An 18,960-nucleotide genomic window follows, 5' to 3' on the forward strand; every position below is an offset into this window, starting at 1 on the left:
AACTATCGATCGTTTTTTACTTTTACTATAAAATGTTTTTTTTTTTTTTTTTAAGATAAAAATTCAACTATAACCTAATCTAAGTGTATATGTGTGTGAAGTTTTCTCCTAAAAACTTGAACTCCGGTTCTTATCCTTTACACCCCACAAACACTTATATCACATCATTAGTTTGTAAATTTTTTTGTAAAAAAAGTTTGTATCTCTAGCATTATTCCTCTTAATAAATATCTTTAAGATATTTGTCAATGAACTATTTTAGAAAAATTTTGATATTATGAAAAATATAAAAAACTATCGATCGTTACTATATAAGGTTTTTTTTTTTTTTTAAAGATAAAAATTTAACTATAACCTAATCTAAGTGTATATATGTGTGAAGTTTCCTCCTGAAAACTTGAATTCCGGTTTTTATCCCTTACACCCCACAAGCACTTATATGTGTGGAGTGATCATTACTTCCTCCTGAAAACTTGAATCCGGACTCTTATCTCCACACCTTACAAGCACTTATACTTGTGGAGTGATCATCGCACCAAACATATGTGATAGTCCGTTCTAAGCTAATGTTCTTAGGACATCTGTTAACTTTTCCTTAGTTTATAGTTTTGTTAATTTTTCCCATAGTTTATAGTTTAATTAGGGATTATATTTTTCATAGAGTTAAGGTTTCCATGCAAGATCTGTGAAAGAAGACAAATTGGCAACTTATAAGCATTTAAATTTTCCTTCATATTATATGTAAACATGTTTCACGAGGCACCTGTTTTTTGGTTTTCTTTCGGTGCCAGTACTTTGACCAAAAAAAGGGTGTCAAGCATCTTGCAGCCCAACAAAAATGATCGGAGGAATCTCGTGTCATATTCATATTTGTAAGAGCTGTTATGTATGTTAGTTATGCGTCGGTTGCTTTTGAATCAAAATAGAACCGAAAACAAAGGCTACATTAACAGTTTTGAGAAATATCACCTGGCCCATTGTATCTTATAAGTGGGGTTTCGAGAGCAAGGGGTGCTATGAAAAAAGGAGATTCATTTGAGTAAAACCTTAGCTTTAACCAAGATCATATGTAGATTAAAAGAAGAAAAAAATTTCAATATATAATTGGGTTCCGATAATATGTTGTTCTTAGGTATTTGTTAATGAACTATTTTAAAAAATAACTATTTTAAAAAATTTTGAGATCACTCTTATGAAAAATGTTTTTTTAAAAAAATGATGTAAAAAAAAAAAATCAGTTACTTTTTTTCTTTTCAATAAAAAGCTTCAAAATTTATTATCTAAAATATGTTAGCGAAACTTTTTTATCAAAACCAAAATTATAATTAAGTAATAAAATAATTAAACCTATTTTGTATTTCTTAATTAGTTTGGTAATTGACTTTTAATTGGAGCAATATTTTGATTAGTTTTGTATAAAGTTTCACTCATCATAAAATGTCAATAATAAAGAAAATACACAAAATCCCTATGTGGCTTATTGGTAAAACCTGAGAACCCTTGAAGTTTTGAATGCAATATTTAAGTAATGCCCTTATGATATTGTTTCAAATGTAAACCAACATGCATCCATTAAAATGAGCAATGAGTTATTCATGTGATGATTTGTATCCATATCTAGAGTTATATTTTTACATTAAAAAATACCACAAAGGGGTTTTGTATCATACTCAAATGCCCCAAAGGAATTAGATATTACATAATTAAACAATTCACATATAGAACAATACTACAAGGGAGTTCCATGTTTTTAGGGGAAACCACATGAGTATTTTGTATATTTTTCCCTTAATAATATTATTGTACTTACATGACGTGTAATACTTACTTTGAGTCACACGACATGAAAATTGTAAAACCCAAATTAAATTATTAAAAAAATATTGAAAATAATTAAAAATATATCATGAAACTCTTTTTAAATTTCAAAAAATCTTTAGAAATAGAATTTTAACTAGAATAGTACCATTTTTTGGGATAATTCAATAATTAAGGGGTGGAAACAATAATTCAAAATATCTTTAATTGAGCTATAAGATTCTTGACACTAGGGTAATACTTTTAAACTTCTTTAATCAATGACAATAGAATTTCACTTAACAATTAAAGGGAGCATTAATTTATTGCAATCACAATGTACATGACACAACTTTTCCTTTATTATATTGTATATAATTTGGCTATCTTCATAATAATGGTGCAACTTTTTTTTTTTGTTTTGTTTTTGTTTTTGCTAACTTAGCAAACTTCCAATAACACTTTATCTAAAGATAAAATTGGGTGAAAATAGAAACTAGAAAGGAAAGGGACTGCCAAAGGCTTTGTAGCTGAATTGGCACCTCTTCGTGTACAAAGTGTTTGGGGGTTTACAGGGAAAAAGATTTGAGTTACGAGGTTAGCAGTATATTGTAATTATTTCTCAAAAAAAAAGAAAGGAAAGGGACCGATTGAACCTTCACTTTATATTTTTTTTGGCACTTATTCCTCCAATTCTTTTATGGTGGTAGGTAATATAGGGAGTAGTATGTAACAATGTTAATGAAAGTTTATTTTCCTATTATTTGGCAAGGGTTTTACTCTCTTCTTATTGGCACTCTTTCTTAATTTGTGTAAAGGTTTTTCTCTTTGTAAATCTCTCTCTCTCTCTCTCTCTCTCTCTCTCTCTCTCCATTAAAAGAAGGCTTTGACGGAATTCATCATCACGAGGATAATGTTTTGAATGCGTAAGGTTGAAGATATACAGAGGGTAAGATAACGGTCTTTCATCTTCTTTCTATATAGAGGGCGATTGGTAACGGTTAGATATATCAAATTTTTTGAAATATCTTAAGACTTTTATTGTCTATATATAATATATTGAACTTCCCTCTAATCTTCAACAATTTGTCCCAGAGAGAGAGAGAGAGAGAGAGATTTGATAATGTCCAACCACAATATTGAAGAGGAGAGGAGGCTCTATCGGTGTGCTGTTAAATATGAAAAGATGGTAAAACAGGTAATAATTTGATGTCTTTTATAGAATACACTTGTGAAAATTAAGGAAAATAGGAGTGCAGAGTATAATAATATCGTATTCTCTCTTCTCTCATGAATGGCAAGTTAACTCATCAACGGATTGTCTCATCATTGGGTTGTCTCACTAATTAAATTCGTGGTAGAACAGGAATTACCATGGTCCTATCCTGAATAATTTTCCCATAAACATATTCATAACTCATAAGGAAATGTTTTTAAGTGGATATGTATGTGCATTTCAGTGCATGGAATTGGAATAAATAATAAATGCTTTATCTTTCTTGCAAAGGCAGCTCATTAAGATCAAAATAATCTGGATAGGTTTGTTTGTTTTTTCTTTTTCAGTTTGACGAGCTCATTGGAATCATGAACGCTACTAAGACCAGACCCCCGAAGCGACAAAGGGTATTAATATCCTCCCTAAGATCTTTTAATTAAGACCATTAGTTTCATACATTTTTTCTTTTTCTTTTTCTATCTTTTTTTTACTGTTGTAAAACTTTAAACAATCAGAAGACCATATTTTAGAAGAAAAAAAAACTTTAAGGGTGCTTGGTCTTACTAGCAGAAAAAATGGCACTCTTTGTGAAAGAACTGAAACAATTAAAATAAGCCATTTAACAAGGGGGTCATGGCTTCCTGAAATTTTTATTTTTATTTTTTATTAGTATGCAATATTTAGGTTCAAAAATTTATATTTGACCACCAAAAATAAAAACTAGCTATTGCAAATTGAAAGTTGACCCAAAATATCAAAAAAACAAAACAGTCATTTGACCTATATATAGATCATCAATGATTGTAAAGAAAAAATATTTTGTTTATATTTTGTTAATATAAAATATTCGTCAGTTTAATTTTTTATATATTAATTTAATTTTAAATTATATTTTTTCATTTTTTTTAATAGTAATTTAAAAAAAAAAATGTTTTGGCCCCCAAAAATCATGATTTGTAAATGTTCTGATATGCATGTTAGGGAAATGTCTAAATATGTAAGAAGTAAGATTATATCAGCTTTATTTTATCATTACCATTTCATTTTTCATGTGGTTTCATCAATAATTTTATGACTTTTCCACAGGGTTCAAAAGAGAACAGTTCTAGCAGTACTGCTGCCCCAGCTGCCTCCTCAAGCCAGCAACCTGAAAACAATGAAGTTTTCGTGCAGACTATAACAAGATTCCTCCAAGAATTAAGAACAGACCCTACTGATCCTGATTCCCCAACCAATACCTCAGATTGAAAAGCAATCTCTCTATTACAAGAAAAATTACTATTTTACAAGCTAGGAGTCCAGATGATTTACATACATCATCTCCTCCAACCATCTAATTATTTGTAGTAATTACCATTTGCCTGAAGGGCAAGGATATTTATGTGTGTATGAAGGATTAGGTTACTGCCATGATTAGCATAATAGTGATTGTATTATGAAAGAAGATGAAGAATTATCATTTAGGGTTGTAACAATTTCAAGAGACCCCAATAGTGTTATGTTGCATTTGCTTGCTTAAATAGCCTTCCTCTCCATCTTTTTCTTTTATCTGCTCATCTGGACTTGAATAATTTTTCTGGACAAACACTCACAGGATTAATCGCCACCAAGTTTTGCCGTTTAATTAATCATCACCAAGCTTGTATTAAAGCCGCATTGTTCATCTATTTTTGCTCTAAATAATGAATATATAGATCTTAATATGGTGTATTTTTGTAGCATGTTAAGAGTTTATATAAATAGGATTTAAAATAAAAAGAAACATAGAATTTTACAAGTATACTTTTCGCTTTTTATTTGTCTTTTAGAAGATGAATAAAATATGAATTTTCACCCCCACCAAAAAAAAAAAAAAAAGTTCATTTTTAAGAGGAATGCTTAAAATGGAATGGATTGGTTATAAGGGAATGTCCATCTCATTCCATCTTATTAAACTCCTAACCTTCATTTAGGAATTCATAAGGGAATAAAATAGAATGATCATAAAGAAATGGAAATGAATTGAATGTACTCAAGCCTTTGTTTAGGAGTTCATAAGATAATAGAACGGAATGATCATAAATGAATGGAAATGATTGGAATTAATTTAAGTAAGAGATATGAATGTAAAAAATAGAAATGAAATATAATTAAGTAATCTTATTTAGATGTTTTAAAATAAATGAATGGAAAAGAATGGAATGCAAACATTGTTGGAACCAACATTAGAAAAAATGAAATAAAATTATTTTACAACAACATTACTATTTATACCCCCTCAATTTATAGATCATAAAAATTGATTCTAGTTTAGACTCGATGTGAACAATGTTGTTGCTTGTTATTTGCTTTCAAAATTGTTATACTATATAAAACAAGCAGAAATTGGCGTGGATCAATCGGTATTGAAAATTGGAATTCCATCAAAGCACAACACACATACTAGCACCTACTTACTTTTCAAAAGTCAATAAATCAATTAAATTGAAAGACTCACGGGATTTGATGGAGAAATCACCAGTAAGAGAATAGTAGTAGCGTAAGCAACATAGTGCAAAGAGAGCAAGAATGATAGTATATATTTGTATGTCTGGTTGAGAAAAAAATGTGTCATGTGTGAAAAGGGCTAAGATTGAAAGGGTATTTTTTAAGAGTTTTAATAAAATTTTCATTAAACTTAAATCTAGTTCCTCCCAATTTTGAGAGGAATGAAAATTTGAGGTTTTGAGAGGAATAGAGAGGAATGAACGTTCACAATTACCCATTCCATTCCCTCCTACTTATTAAACTCCCAATCAAGGAATGGAAATAAATATTCTTAAATTATTCTTTTTATTCCTTTTCATTCCATTCAATTTCCTCATTCCAAACAAGCTGTTAAATAAAACCATAAAAGAATAGACACAATTTCTCTATGTGATCCTCTTTAATATCATTCATTTCGGTCCTTCCAAACATACAGTTAAGATTCTGTCATACGGCTTAACTGTCATACACCAAGCACACAGTTGAAAGCATGCGAATTGCAAGACATCAAAACATGTGTCGGTGCAAGGCTAGCGTCTCCAAACGCGCTTAATTTCCCAGGTTTGACTGGTAAAAAGTAATCTATGTTCTAGAGGAGATAGCAAGACTCCCTAAGTCTGACCTTGTGCAGAGAACCAACCCTTGTGTGGAAAGAGGGCATGATACATCAAATACACTGGGAAAAATTTACCATTTTTGTTAGTAACAAAAAGGATCATGTTGAGATTTGCACTACACAAGTGTTTTCCTCAATTAGTCAATCATGAAGTTTGCACTTTGCATACAATAAGAGAATATCTGATCTAAATATAATGTAATTAGTATCACTAAACTCAAGCAAAGTGACTAAAAGGAACTCCAGTGAAGGACCAAGCCCATTATGTTAAAAAAAAAGTAATAATAATAATGCTTTTCATCATCAATAGGTCCAACGCTCTGGAACCATTGGACCCAATCTTTGCCCATAACTTGAAACCCTTTCTGAAGCTAGAGAAGCTAGAGATGTGGGTGAGACAAGGAAGTCCTGAACGAAAAACAAAATTTTCTGTCCTATTACATAGCTAGCAGCCTAGCAACATTTTGCTAAGGACTAGAGTACACGAGTCTCTCTTTATTACCCCAATTGTAGCAGGGGGAAAAACATGCAAACCACGTGAAAACACATGCAAAACATTTTGAAACAGAAATCTATGGATTCACGGGCCTATACATCTAAATGTTGGTGATGATGACTCTTTCAGACATACAAAATTTACTCTTTCACAACCAAACAAATCTCTTGCCCAAAATTCAAGAAGATCTGTCAACAAAGATTTTCCTCCTAAAAAACAATTTACATAGAGAGAAGGTTGAAATTCGGAGACCAACCCAAACCTTCCCTCAGTAATAAGGAAAGGAGAAAAATAAGAACATCAGGGTCGTCATTATTTCAACAACTCATAGTTGAAATATCTGCTTACTAAGCATTCTACATGATAGCTGAGAAGGAACCATATATATCATCGAAGATATATTTCCCGTGCTTGAATAACAGTCAAGAGAGCTAAAATTTTGCACTCTGAAAGATTTGCTCAGAAAGTACTGCTTCCCTCAGAGACACGCTAATGACACATGAAGGTAAAGCTTAATATGCAGAAATCTCGTTTACCCAATATCAAATTTATAGTGATCAATTAATCTAATGCAAGTTGCACTTCAGCTTGGCATCCTCAAGCTCCTGTTTTAAGGATTCCACCCTTTCAAGCAAGGCTGTATTTTCCTGGTAATGTTTGAATTTGTAAGAAAAAGAACAGAAAAATCAAACTGAATGTAACTTTTAAATTATTCTTAGTACCCTCGAATTCCATGGTCGTCCATAAATACAGAGGTGAAAACACTTTTTTAAAGGTTCGGAAAATAACAAAAGAAATTCTACTGGCCTTTTTGAAGAAATATCAACGATTGCTTTCAAGAAAATTTCAGAAGTATATAAGAAAAGTTAGATGTAACTAAAGCACTGTATTAAATACTAATGTGCAAACAACTCTCAGCTTAGTTGTCACTAAGCTATTGAATTTGGGTGTCCCACATCATGCGGAAACTGAATGCATCCTAAAGAATGTCAACTACAACATTGAGGGAAAGAAAAAGGAAAGTACATGATAATATGAAGTAAAGAGTCACCTTTTGTACCATTGCCAATTTCTCATCTTCCACCTTGTTCTCGAGAGACTCCTTAATCTGTCAAGGAGATCCATAATTATTCAATCCAGAGGAAGAGAGGCTGTTAAACCTCAGGTATACTTCTAAAAAGGGAGAGACAAGGAAGAAATAGAAAAATAGAGAAGAATCATAATTGTTAAGTGTACGCAATAGTGGAGTCTAAAAAAAGCAACTGTCAATTAGAAGGCTAATGCAAATGAGTAGTTATCATTTTGTCAACTAACCCAACTGCTGTACATTGATACATCTAAATGATGGTTCCAAAGCATCCAGTCCACCATGCACATTATTCACACAATAATCTCTTAACTAGCCAACCCCCAAGGGGTAGAACAATCATCTGGAATCACACCTTATAAAGCAAAGCTCAATGGTTTAAATCTCCCATTTCCCCTCTCCTCGAGCACAAACTCAATCATTTAATAGACTTTTTGGTTGGAAGAAGGAGGGGAGTGTTAGCAGAGGTCCATGGCATGGATGGAATTTTGATAGGTAGTAGAGGTGCAATGGTGATCAGAGAGTGTATCCTCACAATGAGACCATGGAGGAATGCATTGCATAAAAGTCTCTAGAATATGAACTTCCTAAATTTGGGCCAATCCCACAAATAAATTTTTTAACAAGTCATGTAACTTGTTTAAATAATACACAGGATAGTCTTATAAATCACAACGTAGTGAGTTGAAGGAAATAGCTCCGAAGTCCAAACTGATTTAGAACTAAACTATATCCTTCAATGATATACGTAGATAGTATTATAAATTGCCACGTAAATACTTAATACGGTAATAGTCTTAGGATATAGCTCAAAAACCACATTTTGGTTTCCCCAAAACGGTTTATTCAATGTAGGATTATGTAGCTCAAATGTCATACTCCATATCTGCTCAGTCATCCATATATAACACTGTAATAAGCACGCAATGTCACCAACTCAGCATACAATTCCATCCAAGTTTGAATTCATAACAGCACAAGTATTAGAAGTTCAGGTTAATCATGGTCGATTAAAACAAAACAGAATTTCAGGTTAAAAGTTGATAATTCTCACTAGAAACTCATATAACATGAAACTAAATGAAATAAAACTTTGCCAGGTTATCTCCATGGAAACATCTATACAGGATATAAATTGATACAAATTCTCTTGTTCCTCTGTGTAATAAAATTGAATTCTTACCTATCAAAAACAAAAGGATATGAATTGATACAAACAAAAATATATAGTTATAGCTACAAAGGTACATTATACATATCTTGCAATTTTAATTCAATTCACAAAATCCTATGATACATGAGCTATGAATCTATCATATAAAAAAACCCAATAATTCCAAAGCACAAACGCTAATCCCACAAATGAATTAAGTTATTGTATACCTCATTGAGTTCTTTGGCACAGTTGGTAGACCTCTCTACTTCCACATCATATTTCAGCCTCCACTCTGCAGATTCATCCATGGCTTCCCTGTTTGCAAGATCAAACTGTCTTCTACAAAGATTTTTAAGCACAAAAAGAAAAACCCCATGTTCAATTACACATTAAAGAAACCAAAAAGAAAGAAAGATTAGGAAGCAGAACCCATAAAGGAAAAAAAACAGAAGGGGAAGAAAAACCTTAGGATTTCGGAGTCATCAGAAGAAAAAGAATAATCGATGGTCCAAAGCCTCAAGTACACTGCTACTCCCAAAAACATTGCCACTGCCAAACCCACCAAGATTTTCTTTCTCTGTCCTCCCCCCATGATCATACTCTCTCTCTATCTTTCTCTCTCTCTAAAACACACACAAACGGAGTGACAGAGAAAGAGAAGGGTCTCTCTCTCTCTCTCTGCGCTTCGGCGAACAAATCAATAAAGGCAAGCCGGTCACTCACATTCTAACAACCACTCCTTACTTCGGGTTTTCGATCTAGTGTCGCCTCGATAAGACTGCTTTTGTAACAATGTTTTGTTAAGCCAAAATTCGTCTCCATATACCGCTTTCGCCTTAATAAATTAAGTTGCTCTTAGTTTTTGATAAGCTATTAGGTTGTTCTTAGGGTGCGTTTGTATTAAGGTTAGAAGTCTGTATTTTGAGTTTAAAATGAGTCAGTTTTGGTTTTGGGGTTTTAAAAATATTTTTTAATCTCCTAAAACCAGCAAAAATAGCTTTTAATAGTTTTTTTTTTCCTAATTTTATTATGGGAAAAGTTAACAAGTTCCCAAAGGACATTAGTTTAGCATTTTTTTTTTTTAATAAAAATTATGGGAAAAGAAAAAAAAATAGTTTTTTTAATATTTTTCATGAAAGTGGTATTAAATTTTTTTTAAAATAGTTATTAACAAATGCCCTAAGGTAACTATTAACTGAACCATTTTATTATTAATATTTAAAAAAAAAAAAAAAAAAGTTCCTACAAGGATGGCAAGATGTAAAGTTGTTCTATCGATTTGCCTAAAGACAATAAATAGAGAGAAAAAAATTTGTTCTCACCTCTATTTTAAGTTCAATTTGTTAGGATTTTTATTGAAAATTTCTAATGACTTTGTAGTTTGTACTCTTAAAAAGAGTTTGCAACATTTGGGCATTTGTGAAAGATATGTTAAGTCATCTTCTCAACAAAAAAAAAAAAGGTTCAGTCATGGAACTTATCTAAGATATGCAATCTAAAAAATCTTGCTCAAGCGAACAATAATTGAACCACAAAGTTCACCGGTCCCTCATTCCAGGTTTGCTTGAACAAAAATGTCAGACTTTGTTTTTCTAATTCCCTTAGAAAAATAATTGCACAATTTTATTACAACTTTATTTAACCTACTTATAAATACAAACAAAGCACAAATCTTTATACAAAGAAGGTTGTTGTACCATTTCAGCATCTTGAGAGTCTTCTTTTGGTTTCAAAACCAAAGAAACACCCTTCTAGTTCTAGTTATTGGCTTTGCACCCTCAAGATATATCAAAACCAAGAACTTGAAGAACCCATGCATATTGAAACCACTAAGAGCTTTGTCTTCTATCAGTGCATGCATTGATAGATTAAGGGAGTCAATTTTAGACCGAAGCCTATTTCAATTTGATTAGGGGAACAAAATATTTCGGTACTAGTTGATACTTCATACTGGTATACAGTTTCAAGATTACCATTATTTATATATTTCTATACATATATATTTATTTGTATTTATTTAGGTAAATATGAAATTATTAATTTTTATGTTTATCAACATAAAATTTAAAATCCACATATTTTATAGTCTACATATTAGCCTAAGTACATTAATTAATTTATTAGCTTAAATAACATGTTTTAAAAAATTCAATTTTTTTTAAAAAAAAATTTATTTAATTGGCCGAAATGCCAATAATAGCCAAAACATCCAAAATATGCCCGGTACAGTTGATACAACTGTACTAATACTGATTTAATGGTCGGTATGATTGGTATCGATACAATATTGATTTCCTTTATTGAGATCCTAAAGTTCCAATTTGAAGCAAACATGTCATTTGTGAAGCAGTCCATATAGAAGAAGTCCTTATTAGGGGTGAAGTCAATGAGTTGCCTATTGGGTCACGAAAAGTCTAATTACAAATGGTCAAATGCTATTTGAGTTTGTCTGTATACTTCTCATTTTATAGTGAATTGGCTTATAGGGTAGGTCACCCTGGAGTAATTTTCCATTTAAGAGGTTAATCTTTAAAATTTCACTTTGTTACGAAATCTCTACATTATTTTTTTTTTATCACTTTATTATTATTGTGATAAATTTGGTGTTTGTGGTTGGATTGTCTACTTGTTTTAATTCATAAATAAACTTGTTGAATATCCGTTGATACAATTGTATTGAGCTTAAAACAAATTTCCCATTTTCAAGCCTGCATGAAACACGATGGAAAATTAGAGGAGAAAAAGGGAGAGAAAAAAGTGATTTTTCATTGTTTGGTTGGAATGAAAAATGAGGAAATAAAATAAGGAAGATGGAGTTTTCCACGCAGACCTACCATTTTTTTTATTTGAAAGTGGGGAGAAAAGATGAAAGAAATTGACAATAAGAAGAAAAGTGCAAAAATTATCCCACTTTTCTATTCTCTTACTTTTAATAATAAAGGAATAATAGTAATTTACTCTTTATACTTCTACTTCTTCTTTTTTTTTTCTTTTTTTTTTTTCTGTATAAAAGATAGAATTTCTATTCTAACCTAATCTAAATGTATATATGTGTGAAAATTTCTTCTGAAAACTTAAATCCCAACTCTTACCCCCCCCACACTCTACAAGCTTTTATACTTCTACTTTTCTACCAAGCATGATGGAAAACACAAATATTTTATATTCTTCCAACCAAATAAAGTCTTGAATTCTTCTGATCTTAAGTTTTAAAGTGCCTACTAAATTTTGGACTGTAGTTCTCCATTTCACACTCTTCTAATAAATATATGTAAGAAGAATTCAGTGAGGGATGATCCCAAGAGATTCACTAAAAAAAACATAAATCCAAGATCTCAAGAATGACCTCATGGATGACTAGAACCCGAGTCCCAACTTAACTCACAACGTTGAGTAGGGTAACCAAAAATGTCCCATTTTTTAGGGGGTGGTAAAGAGTAAAAGACTATGAACTAACCCATCTCTAGGCAAATCCAGCCTGTACCATTAAAGGCTCATGGAAGACTCTTTATAAACCAAACCAACCAAGCTGGTTCGTTACAGTTTACACCTTCCGAGCTTGTTTGAGCACCATTAAACCCCATTCATTAGACATTGAACTTTTATGGAGCACCATGGATCATGACAGCAACCTAATATGGACCATGTTTAAACACTTGTACCGTACCTTATAGGACCACTGGCATGAAATAAGAAGAATCATATATATGGGTACAGCATATTCTTCAAATTCTACGGGCTTAAAACTCTAACAGCCTGCCAATACCCATTGAATAATGCCCATTGCTACAACACCCACCACAGCAGTCAACACAAGTTCAATTGTAGTTTTGAGCCACACAGACCGACCTTAATTTGCATCCACATTTCTCAGTTGACAGAGGAAGGAGACGAAGGACCTTTTGAATAATGTAACTCTCCAACTTTATTGCAGTGTAACAATGAAGCAGCCTAGCTATTAATAGGTTGCTTTTTTTTTTACAACAACAATGAACAACCTACAAATGCAAATATCATCAACCATGAAAACTACCGTGAGGCCTTCTAGTGGTCCAAAAGCTTAAGAATTATCCTTATGAAGCAACCTAAATATTAATCAGTGTACTAATCTAAATAAACAGTGGTAAGAGAATCAAGTGGCGCCCCTTGTTTGATAATTTGTTACCACCAGATAAATTAGTTACAATGTGTTTTGGATATAACTTATTGAAATTGATTTATCATCTATGGCCTATCAGTCAAACTCAGATATGGACAAGGTGTCTTCAAATTTATGGATTTTCTTTTCTTTCTTTCTTTCTTTTTCCCCGAAGTTTCTCCCAATGTGAACTTTTAGGAAAAGTCTAGATATAGATACACTGAATATGGTGAGCATATGGTTGTTGTTGAAGTTTTTTTAAAGTTTTGGCATTTCATGGAAATTGAAACGAGTCCAATCATGTATACTCCTCAACATGGAACTCCACCCACACGTGACATCCGAGCATTCTAATTAGGTCTTAATAAGGCAAGCTCCATGTTTTCTTACAGATACGTTCAATGCTTAAACTCCTTGTTATCTTTACAATTTAAAGTTTGAGAACCAAAAAGAAGTAAAAGTTAAATGAGTACTATATCTTAGCAAAAAAACGAAGAGACCACTATATAAATTTTAAGATTGCCAATATCCTTGTTGAGGTTCAAAAGGGCTTAGATTGAGGGACAAGAATTTGATTCCAAGGTTTGTTCTAGCTAAACTGTACTTTTCTTACCAACCGCTAACCATTTGAGTTCACGTCACCTCGCTCATTTCCTTTGGAATTTACTTTCATCCAATATAAACCCAAAAAAATAGCTAAACACAAAAATGAAATACAACATATAAGGGGGAAAATAAAAGGGAAAAGAGAAGAAAGAAACAAAATTTGGCCATATGAAACCGTGATGATGATCATTGGGATTTAGCTTCGATCACAAAGTTAGAGTTACATGCATGAGTGATTCTCTTAATAAAACTCAGACACTCAAAATTCACAGGAAAATAAGTAAAAAAAGGAAAATAAAAATAACAAGAAGCTTAAATTAGTCCTCCGGGAAAAGATCATAAGAGATCGAAAAGAGTGAGATTTGACCTTAATTTCTGGCCTAACAAAATACCCAAAAATTCTAATCTCTCCTTTATTACTCTATTAATTGCATGAACCAAGTCCTTCTCTAGCTATAGCCCCTACTAACCTTCAAACCCAACTTTCTCCCAAATTGCATTCCTCACACGGCGCAAGTCCATGCCTTTCAAAGTCCTACCTTTCCCTTCATGAACAGAAAAAGAGGCACCTCGAGTCCTTGCTAAATACTCATGAGGAGGAAACCTGTAATCTTGATCTTCATGCTCATCATCATCATCAACAACAACATCTTCATCACTGTCTCTCTTTCTATGGTCTCTATAGTCATCTTTAAGAATCTTCGACCAGTCCGGTATCTCCATAGGCAATGATGTTGATGCCACCATGGTCCTGTCCCCTATGTCCCTCTTCCTAGTCACTTTTTTAGGTTGCCGAGGAGTTGGCAGTGTTTTCTTTGTCTCAAGTGGTGAGACATGATTGGAATTCCAAACATCAGCTTCATCAAACTCGAAGTGACTGTCGGAGGCAACTGGGTTGTTGTTGATGTTGTTGTCACTCTCCGAACTGGTTGATGAGTAGATGTTGTAACTGGTTTGTGCATGGAAATTTTTCCAAGTTGCCATTGATGAAAACTTTGAAATGGGGTTGCAATATACTTGCAACTGTTATATGGGTTTTTGTTTGTTTGTTTTCTTTCCAGCTAGGCTGTGTTTGCTTTGTTGTCATCCTTGATTATTCAGCATTTTATAATGGTGTAACGGATAAGCTCATTTCTCTTTGCACAGAGTTCAAACAAGCAAGTTACTAAAAAGCCAAACAGAAAAATTGTAGAAAGTGGGTGTCCTCATGTGTTTAGTATGAGCCCCTTTTTATTTTTTAATCAGTTAATCTTTACTATCTGCTTTAAATTAAAAAGAGGTCATGCATCATGGGGTCCAATCCCTATAGGTTTTGGTCACATATCTATCTTTTCAATTTTTATGGGATATGTCCTCGAAAGAACTATATATAATTAAGCCAATCTCACTTCTTTTATTTTGGCCCTATATATATGATTGAGAGGCAAGTGGGAGATGTACAAATCAAATGGAGTTTTAATTATAATTTTTTTGTGGCTCCTCTAACATAGGACTTTACGAAATTAAAAAAAGGGTTTTAATTAACAAATTTAAGTCTTAGGTACATTGTTATGTAAATACCATTTTATCCATAAATTTTAAGTTTGAATGATTAATCGTTTGGACATCATTGATTATACATCACTTTGTTGCATCATTCTTATTTCTCTAATGATATATTATCTATTATTTAAATTAAAAGATTTGATTAACAGTTTCTTTTAGAGTATTTGTTAATGAGTTATTTTTAAAAAATTTTAATATAATTTTCATAAAAAATAAAACTGTTAAAAAAATTATTTTTTTTTCCTATAAAAAGCTTTTAAAAATATTTTATAAACCAACTCTTAAAGATATTTGTTAATTTTTCCTTAAGTTAAAAACAAATGAAAAAAAGAAAAAGAAAAAGGTGGGGTGCAAAATTGATTGGTTAAATTACAATGAACTATAGCATACAAAAAAAATAACAAAAACAAAACCCCACTAATATACAAACTAAATTGACACAAAAACATAATAAGTACAAAACTAAAAAATTGATTATCCCAACCCAAAAGTCCCATGAAAATCTGAAGAAGTGGTTTATAAAAAACTTAAAATTGTTCTTAAAAAAAAAAAAAAACTCAAAGTAAAATCCCTAAAATACCCTTCGAATGACACGCGTATGATGTTTTGTCGATTTTCAACTACTACATACAAAAATGTCATGTCAAATATGACGTGGGCATAATCGATTAGGAAATTTCAAAAAATAGATAACATAATAAGGAAAATTTTCCATTTATAATAATAGGAATAGAAATAGATAGCAACGAATTTTTATCCATTTAGGAGCGAGTCCACACGTGGGCCAATCAAGTCATTCGTCCAATCAACGACTCAAATCTCAAATTCATTGGCAGTTAAGAGCTTTATGACACACTTTTTCGTCTAGTCTTTCACCTACTGCAGGTCAAGTTTTTTGGGCCCCACACCCCATTACCTTTCCAATTCAGATCAGATTGTCCATATCGTGACACGTCAGGTACGAAAATATTTCTCACTTGGTGAAATGAGTGCTTCTTTTGTCGTCACATGTCAAAATTGTCCATATCCTACCCTTCAATAAATCTGATCACACCATTTACATCCAAGGATTACAAATTTTTGTTGTAACTCGTGTATGTGGCAAATAGTAAGCGACGGAGTAAAAGTATAAGTGATGGCTTTTAATGGGGTTTAAAATTTTACCACTCATAACTCATTAATTAAATAAATCATAACAAAATTATGGTAAAAATTATGATCCTAGTATATGCTCACTCTTCTTAACATTTATATTATATTATTTATTTTATATTACATACATTTCATTAAAAAATTACTTATATATTTTTCTCATACAATAATCATCTTTATTATGGGACATGTAAATAAATTTAAAAAAATCATATGATAAAACAATAGTACTTATGTAAATTTATGCAATTAATTGTTGTAACGATCATATATTTTTACACAATTTTATATATTTTCATATGAGTAAACTTTGAACTTAATTAACTAAAATGTAGTTTTTTTTTTTTTTTATTATACAAATGGTTGCCCCCATCAAAATTGTCACAAAGTAGTATGCTTCTAATTTTTTTTTTTTAATCTTTTTATGTGGTAGAGATTGTGGGCCCATTTGGTACATGTACTTAAACAATAGTTTTCAATTTTTAAACAATATTACATGTATTTTCACATATTTTTTCACCTACACAAATTTTCAAAAAAAACAAAAAACATTACTCCTGTATATCAATATGGTTCAGTGAGGTTTGCCGACTGGGGTGTTCTAGGGATGTGTGCGTTAATTTATTGAATATATTAATTATATATTCATGATGGTGAAATTATCCTAGGACAGTACATGGAAAATTATTAACCACACTCACGCGTAAATTCCAAAAATAGGTTCATATAATTGAAATTTTAGAGGGTGCAATGTCGTGTAAAGAGAGAACACCTATTAATTAACTTAGCAACAGTTGCTACCTAACAATTCCACAGTGTATATATGGAGGATTGAATGATGATTCAGTACAGGATGATTGTAGATTACGATACAATAGGCATTAGCGGAGCATTCCAAGGTCAATTATTTTTTTCTTTTTAAGGAAACAGGAAAAATGCATTAGAAACTAAACAGCAAAGGTCAATAATGGATTAGCAACAGTGGAATTCTATTATTATTACTCCTCGATTCACATAAACAATTCCAACTCGTGTTTCATGCTGAGTGAGAATTGCTGACCAAGTATGGGTTTATGTAATTTTTAACAAACCTTTCATTATGTCTACTTACTACCACCTTGTTTTGATTTTATCCATTTTATCGGGAGATGCATGATTTTATAATCATGAATTTTTTTTAATAAAAAAAGAGGGTTCGCAAGTTGTGGGGACGGCTATATAAGTATTGTCCACACATTACGTTATGGCTTGAGATCACTTGGACGATAATAGGGCTTATAACTACTCAAATTTATAATTCTTGAACTCACATATATAATGAGTTATAAGAATTTTTTACTGCTATGTCATATTATAATCATTAGTGAATTATAGTTTTTGGTTCTTGAATTATATGCCACAATTTAATTTTATCCATGAATTAATGTTTGTTCAATTTAATTAGTCTATAAGGTTTTGAAAATTGTTAACATCTTTACTCCTATTTCCATTTTAGAAATTATTTCATGAAATTGCTTTACAAATTAAGTGTTTCAAATTGTAATTTAACTTAATTCTTACTATAACGGCAACAAAAGAGTGCAAATGAGGCACAATTTTGTACGATTTCAACAATAAGCTTTGATGACAAGCAAGAGCAAAGGTAACATGCAATCTTATTTAAGAATTTCAAGGACTAACTTAACATAATTGACTGTTTTGGCAATAATTTTTTAGGTTTATAGGTGAAATTCTACTCTTTTTTTGGGGGGGGGGGGGGGGGTGGAAAATGGTACGCCATTCCTCAGGCCAAGTGCTTATAAGACAAAGGTGAGAGGTGTCTCTCCCCGATGTAGGATTGAGCAAATCCGTGTGGGTGGAAGCAAAGTTCAACGCTGCCTATCCCAAAGCGGATAATACCTGATTGGGAAAAGATTCGTTCCTCTCACATAAATAATATTGTTTATTGTCTTTTCTTTGTACCTTTATTCAAAGCTATTATCATAAAAGTGTACATAGTCAAAAAGAGTTAGATATGCTTCTTATTGAAATCTATATATATATCCAAACCCTTAAGGGTAGGAAATCCAATTGAATTTTCCACATGTCTTGAAATTTGATAATCTTATTGCTGGAGTATGATAGACTATTTACTCATTAGATTTCCAAGCTTCAATTTCGCTAATGCTCGTTGATAAGTTGGTTTGTTCTAGCGTTAAAAAAAAAAATCAAAATTTTTTTTTCATGAGAAGTGTTTCATTTTATACTAGATTTATTACGCTATACCATATGTTTGATTATTTTCCTATTTTGATAATTCCAGTAAAAAAAATGACATATGTTAGGTTGTGCTATTCTGGTTGGTGAAATATAAAGCAGAGCACTAATAATTATGTACGGTTGAGGAGAAAAGTTCAGCCATTCAATCTGGAAAAAAAGAAAAAAAAGAGAAGAAAAGACAACGATTGTAACTTTTAACTTTTATTTTTAGAAAACTTTTTACCTTTTTGACGTTTTAACTTTTCTATTTAGTGATCCATAACTTTTGCAGTCTTTGCAACACCTTAGAAATTGCTCCCAATTTGAATCCAGATTGAGACACATGATTTAAAAAAAAAAAAAAAAATTCATTTTAGTGTTTATTGAGTCATGCTAAGGACACAACAA

At 31.6% G+C, this 18,960-nt stretch overlaps 2 protein-coding genes across 5 annotated transcripts; both read right to left on the reverse strand.

Annotated features, from left to right (window-relative positions):
• Positions 1-5,852: 5,852 nt before the first annotated feature.
• Positions 5,853-9,766, reverse strand: LOC115952278. 4 transcript variants are annotated; one of them, XM_031069374.1, is made up of 5 exons: positions 9,338-9,765; positions 9,101-9,212; positions 7,682-7,738; positions 7,167-7,277; positions 5,855-6,194 (listed from the first exon to the last, which is right to left on the reverse strand). In XM_031069374.1, the coding sequence occupies exons 1-4, from the start codon at positions 9,469-9,471 to the stop codon at positions 7,197-7,199; spliced, it is 384 nt and encodes a 127-aa protein (XP_030925234.1). In that variant the 5' UTR covers positions 9,472-9,765; the 3' UTR covers positions 5,855-6,194; positions 7,167-7,196. The 4 variants fall into 4 exon arrangements, with proteins under 4 accessions (XP_030925237.1, XP_030925234.1, XP_030925236.1 ...); XM_031069377.1 differs by lacking the exon at positions 7,167-7,277 and having other exon boundaries at positions 5,853-6,194; positions 9,338-9,766; XM_031069376.1 differs by lacking the exon at positions 5,855-6,194 and having other exon boundaries at positions 6,544-7,287; positions 9,338-9,766.
• A 4,019-nt stretch (positions 9,767-13,785) lies between these two features.
• LOC115954044 lies at positions 13,786-14,717 on the reverse strand. Its single transcript, XM_031071899.1, has one exon. It carries the CDS (start codon positions 14,599-14,601, stop codon positions 14,083-14,085), a length of 519 nt encoding a protein of 172 aa, XP_030927759.1. The 5' UTR covers positions 14,602-14,717; the 3' UTR covers positions 13,786-14,082.
• Between the last annotated feature and the right edge of the window lie 4,243 nt (positions 14,718-18,960).

The sequence above is a fragment of the Quercus lobata genome, chromosome 7, assembly GCF_001633185.2.
Source record: "Quercus lobata isolate SW786 chromosome 7, ValleyOak3.0 Primary Assembly, whole genome shotgun sequence".
Lineage (NCBI taxonomy): Eukaryota > Viridiplantae > Streptophyta > Magnoliopsida > Fagales > Fagaceae > Quercus > Quercus lobata.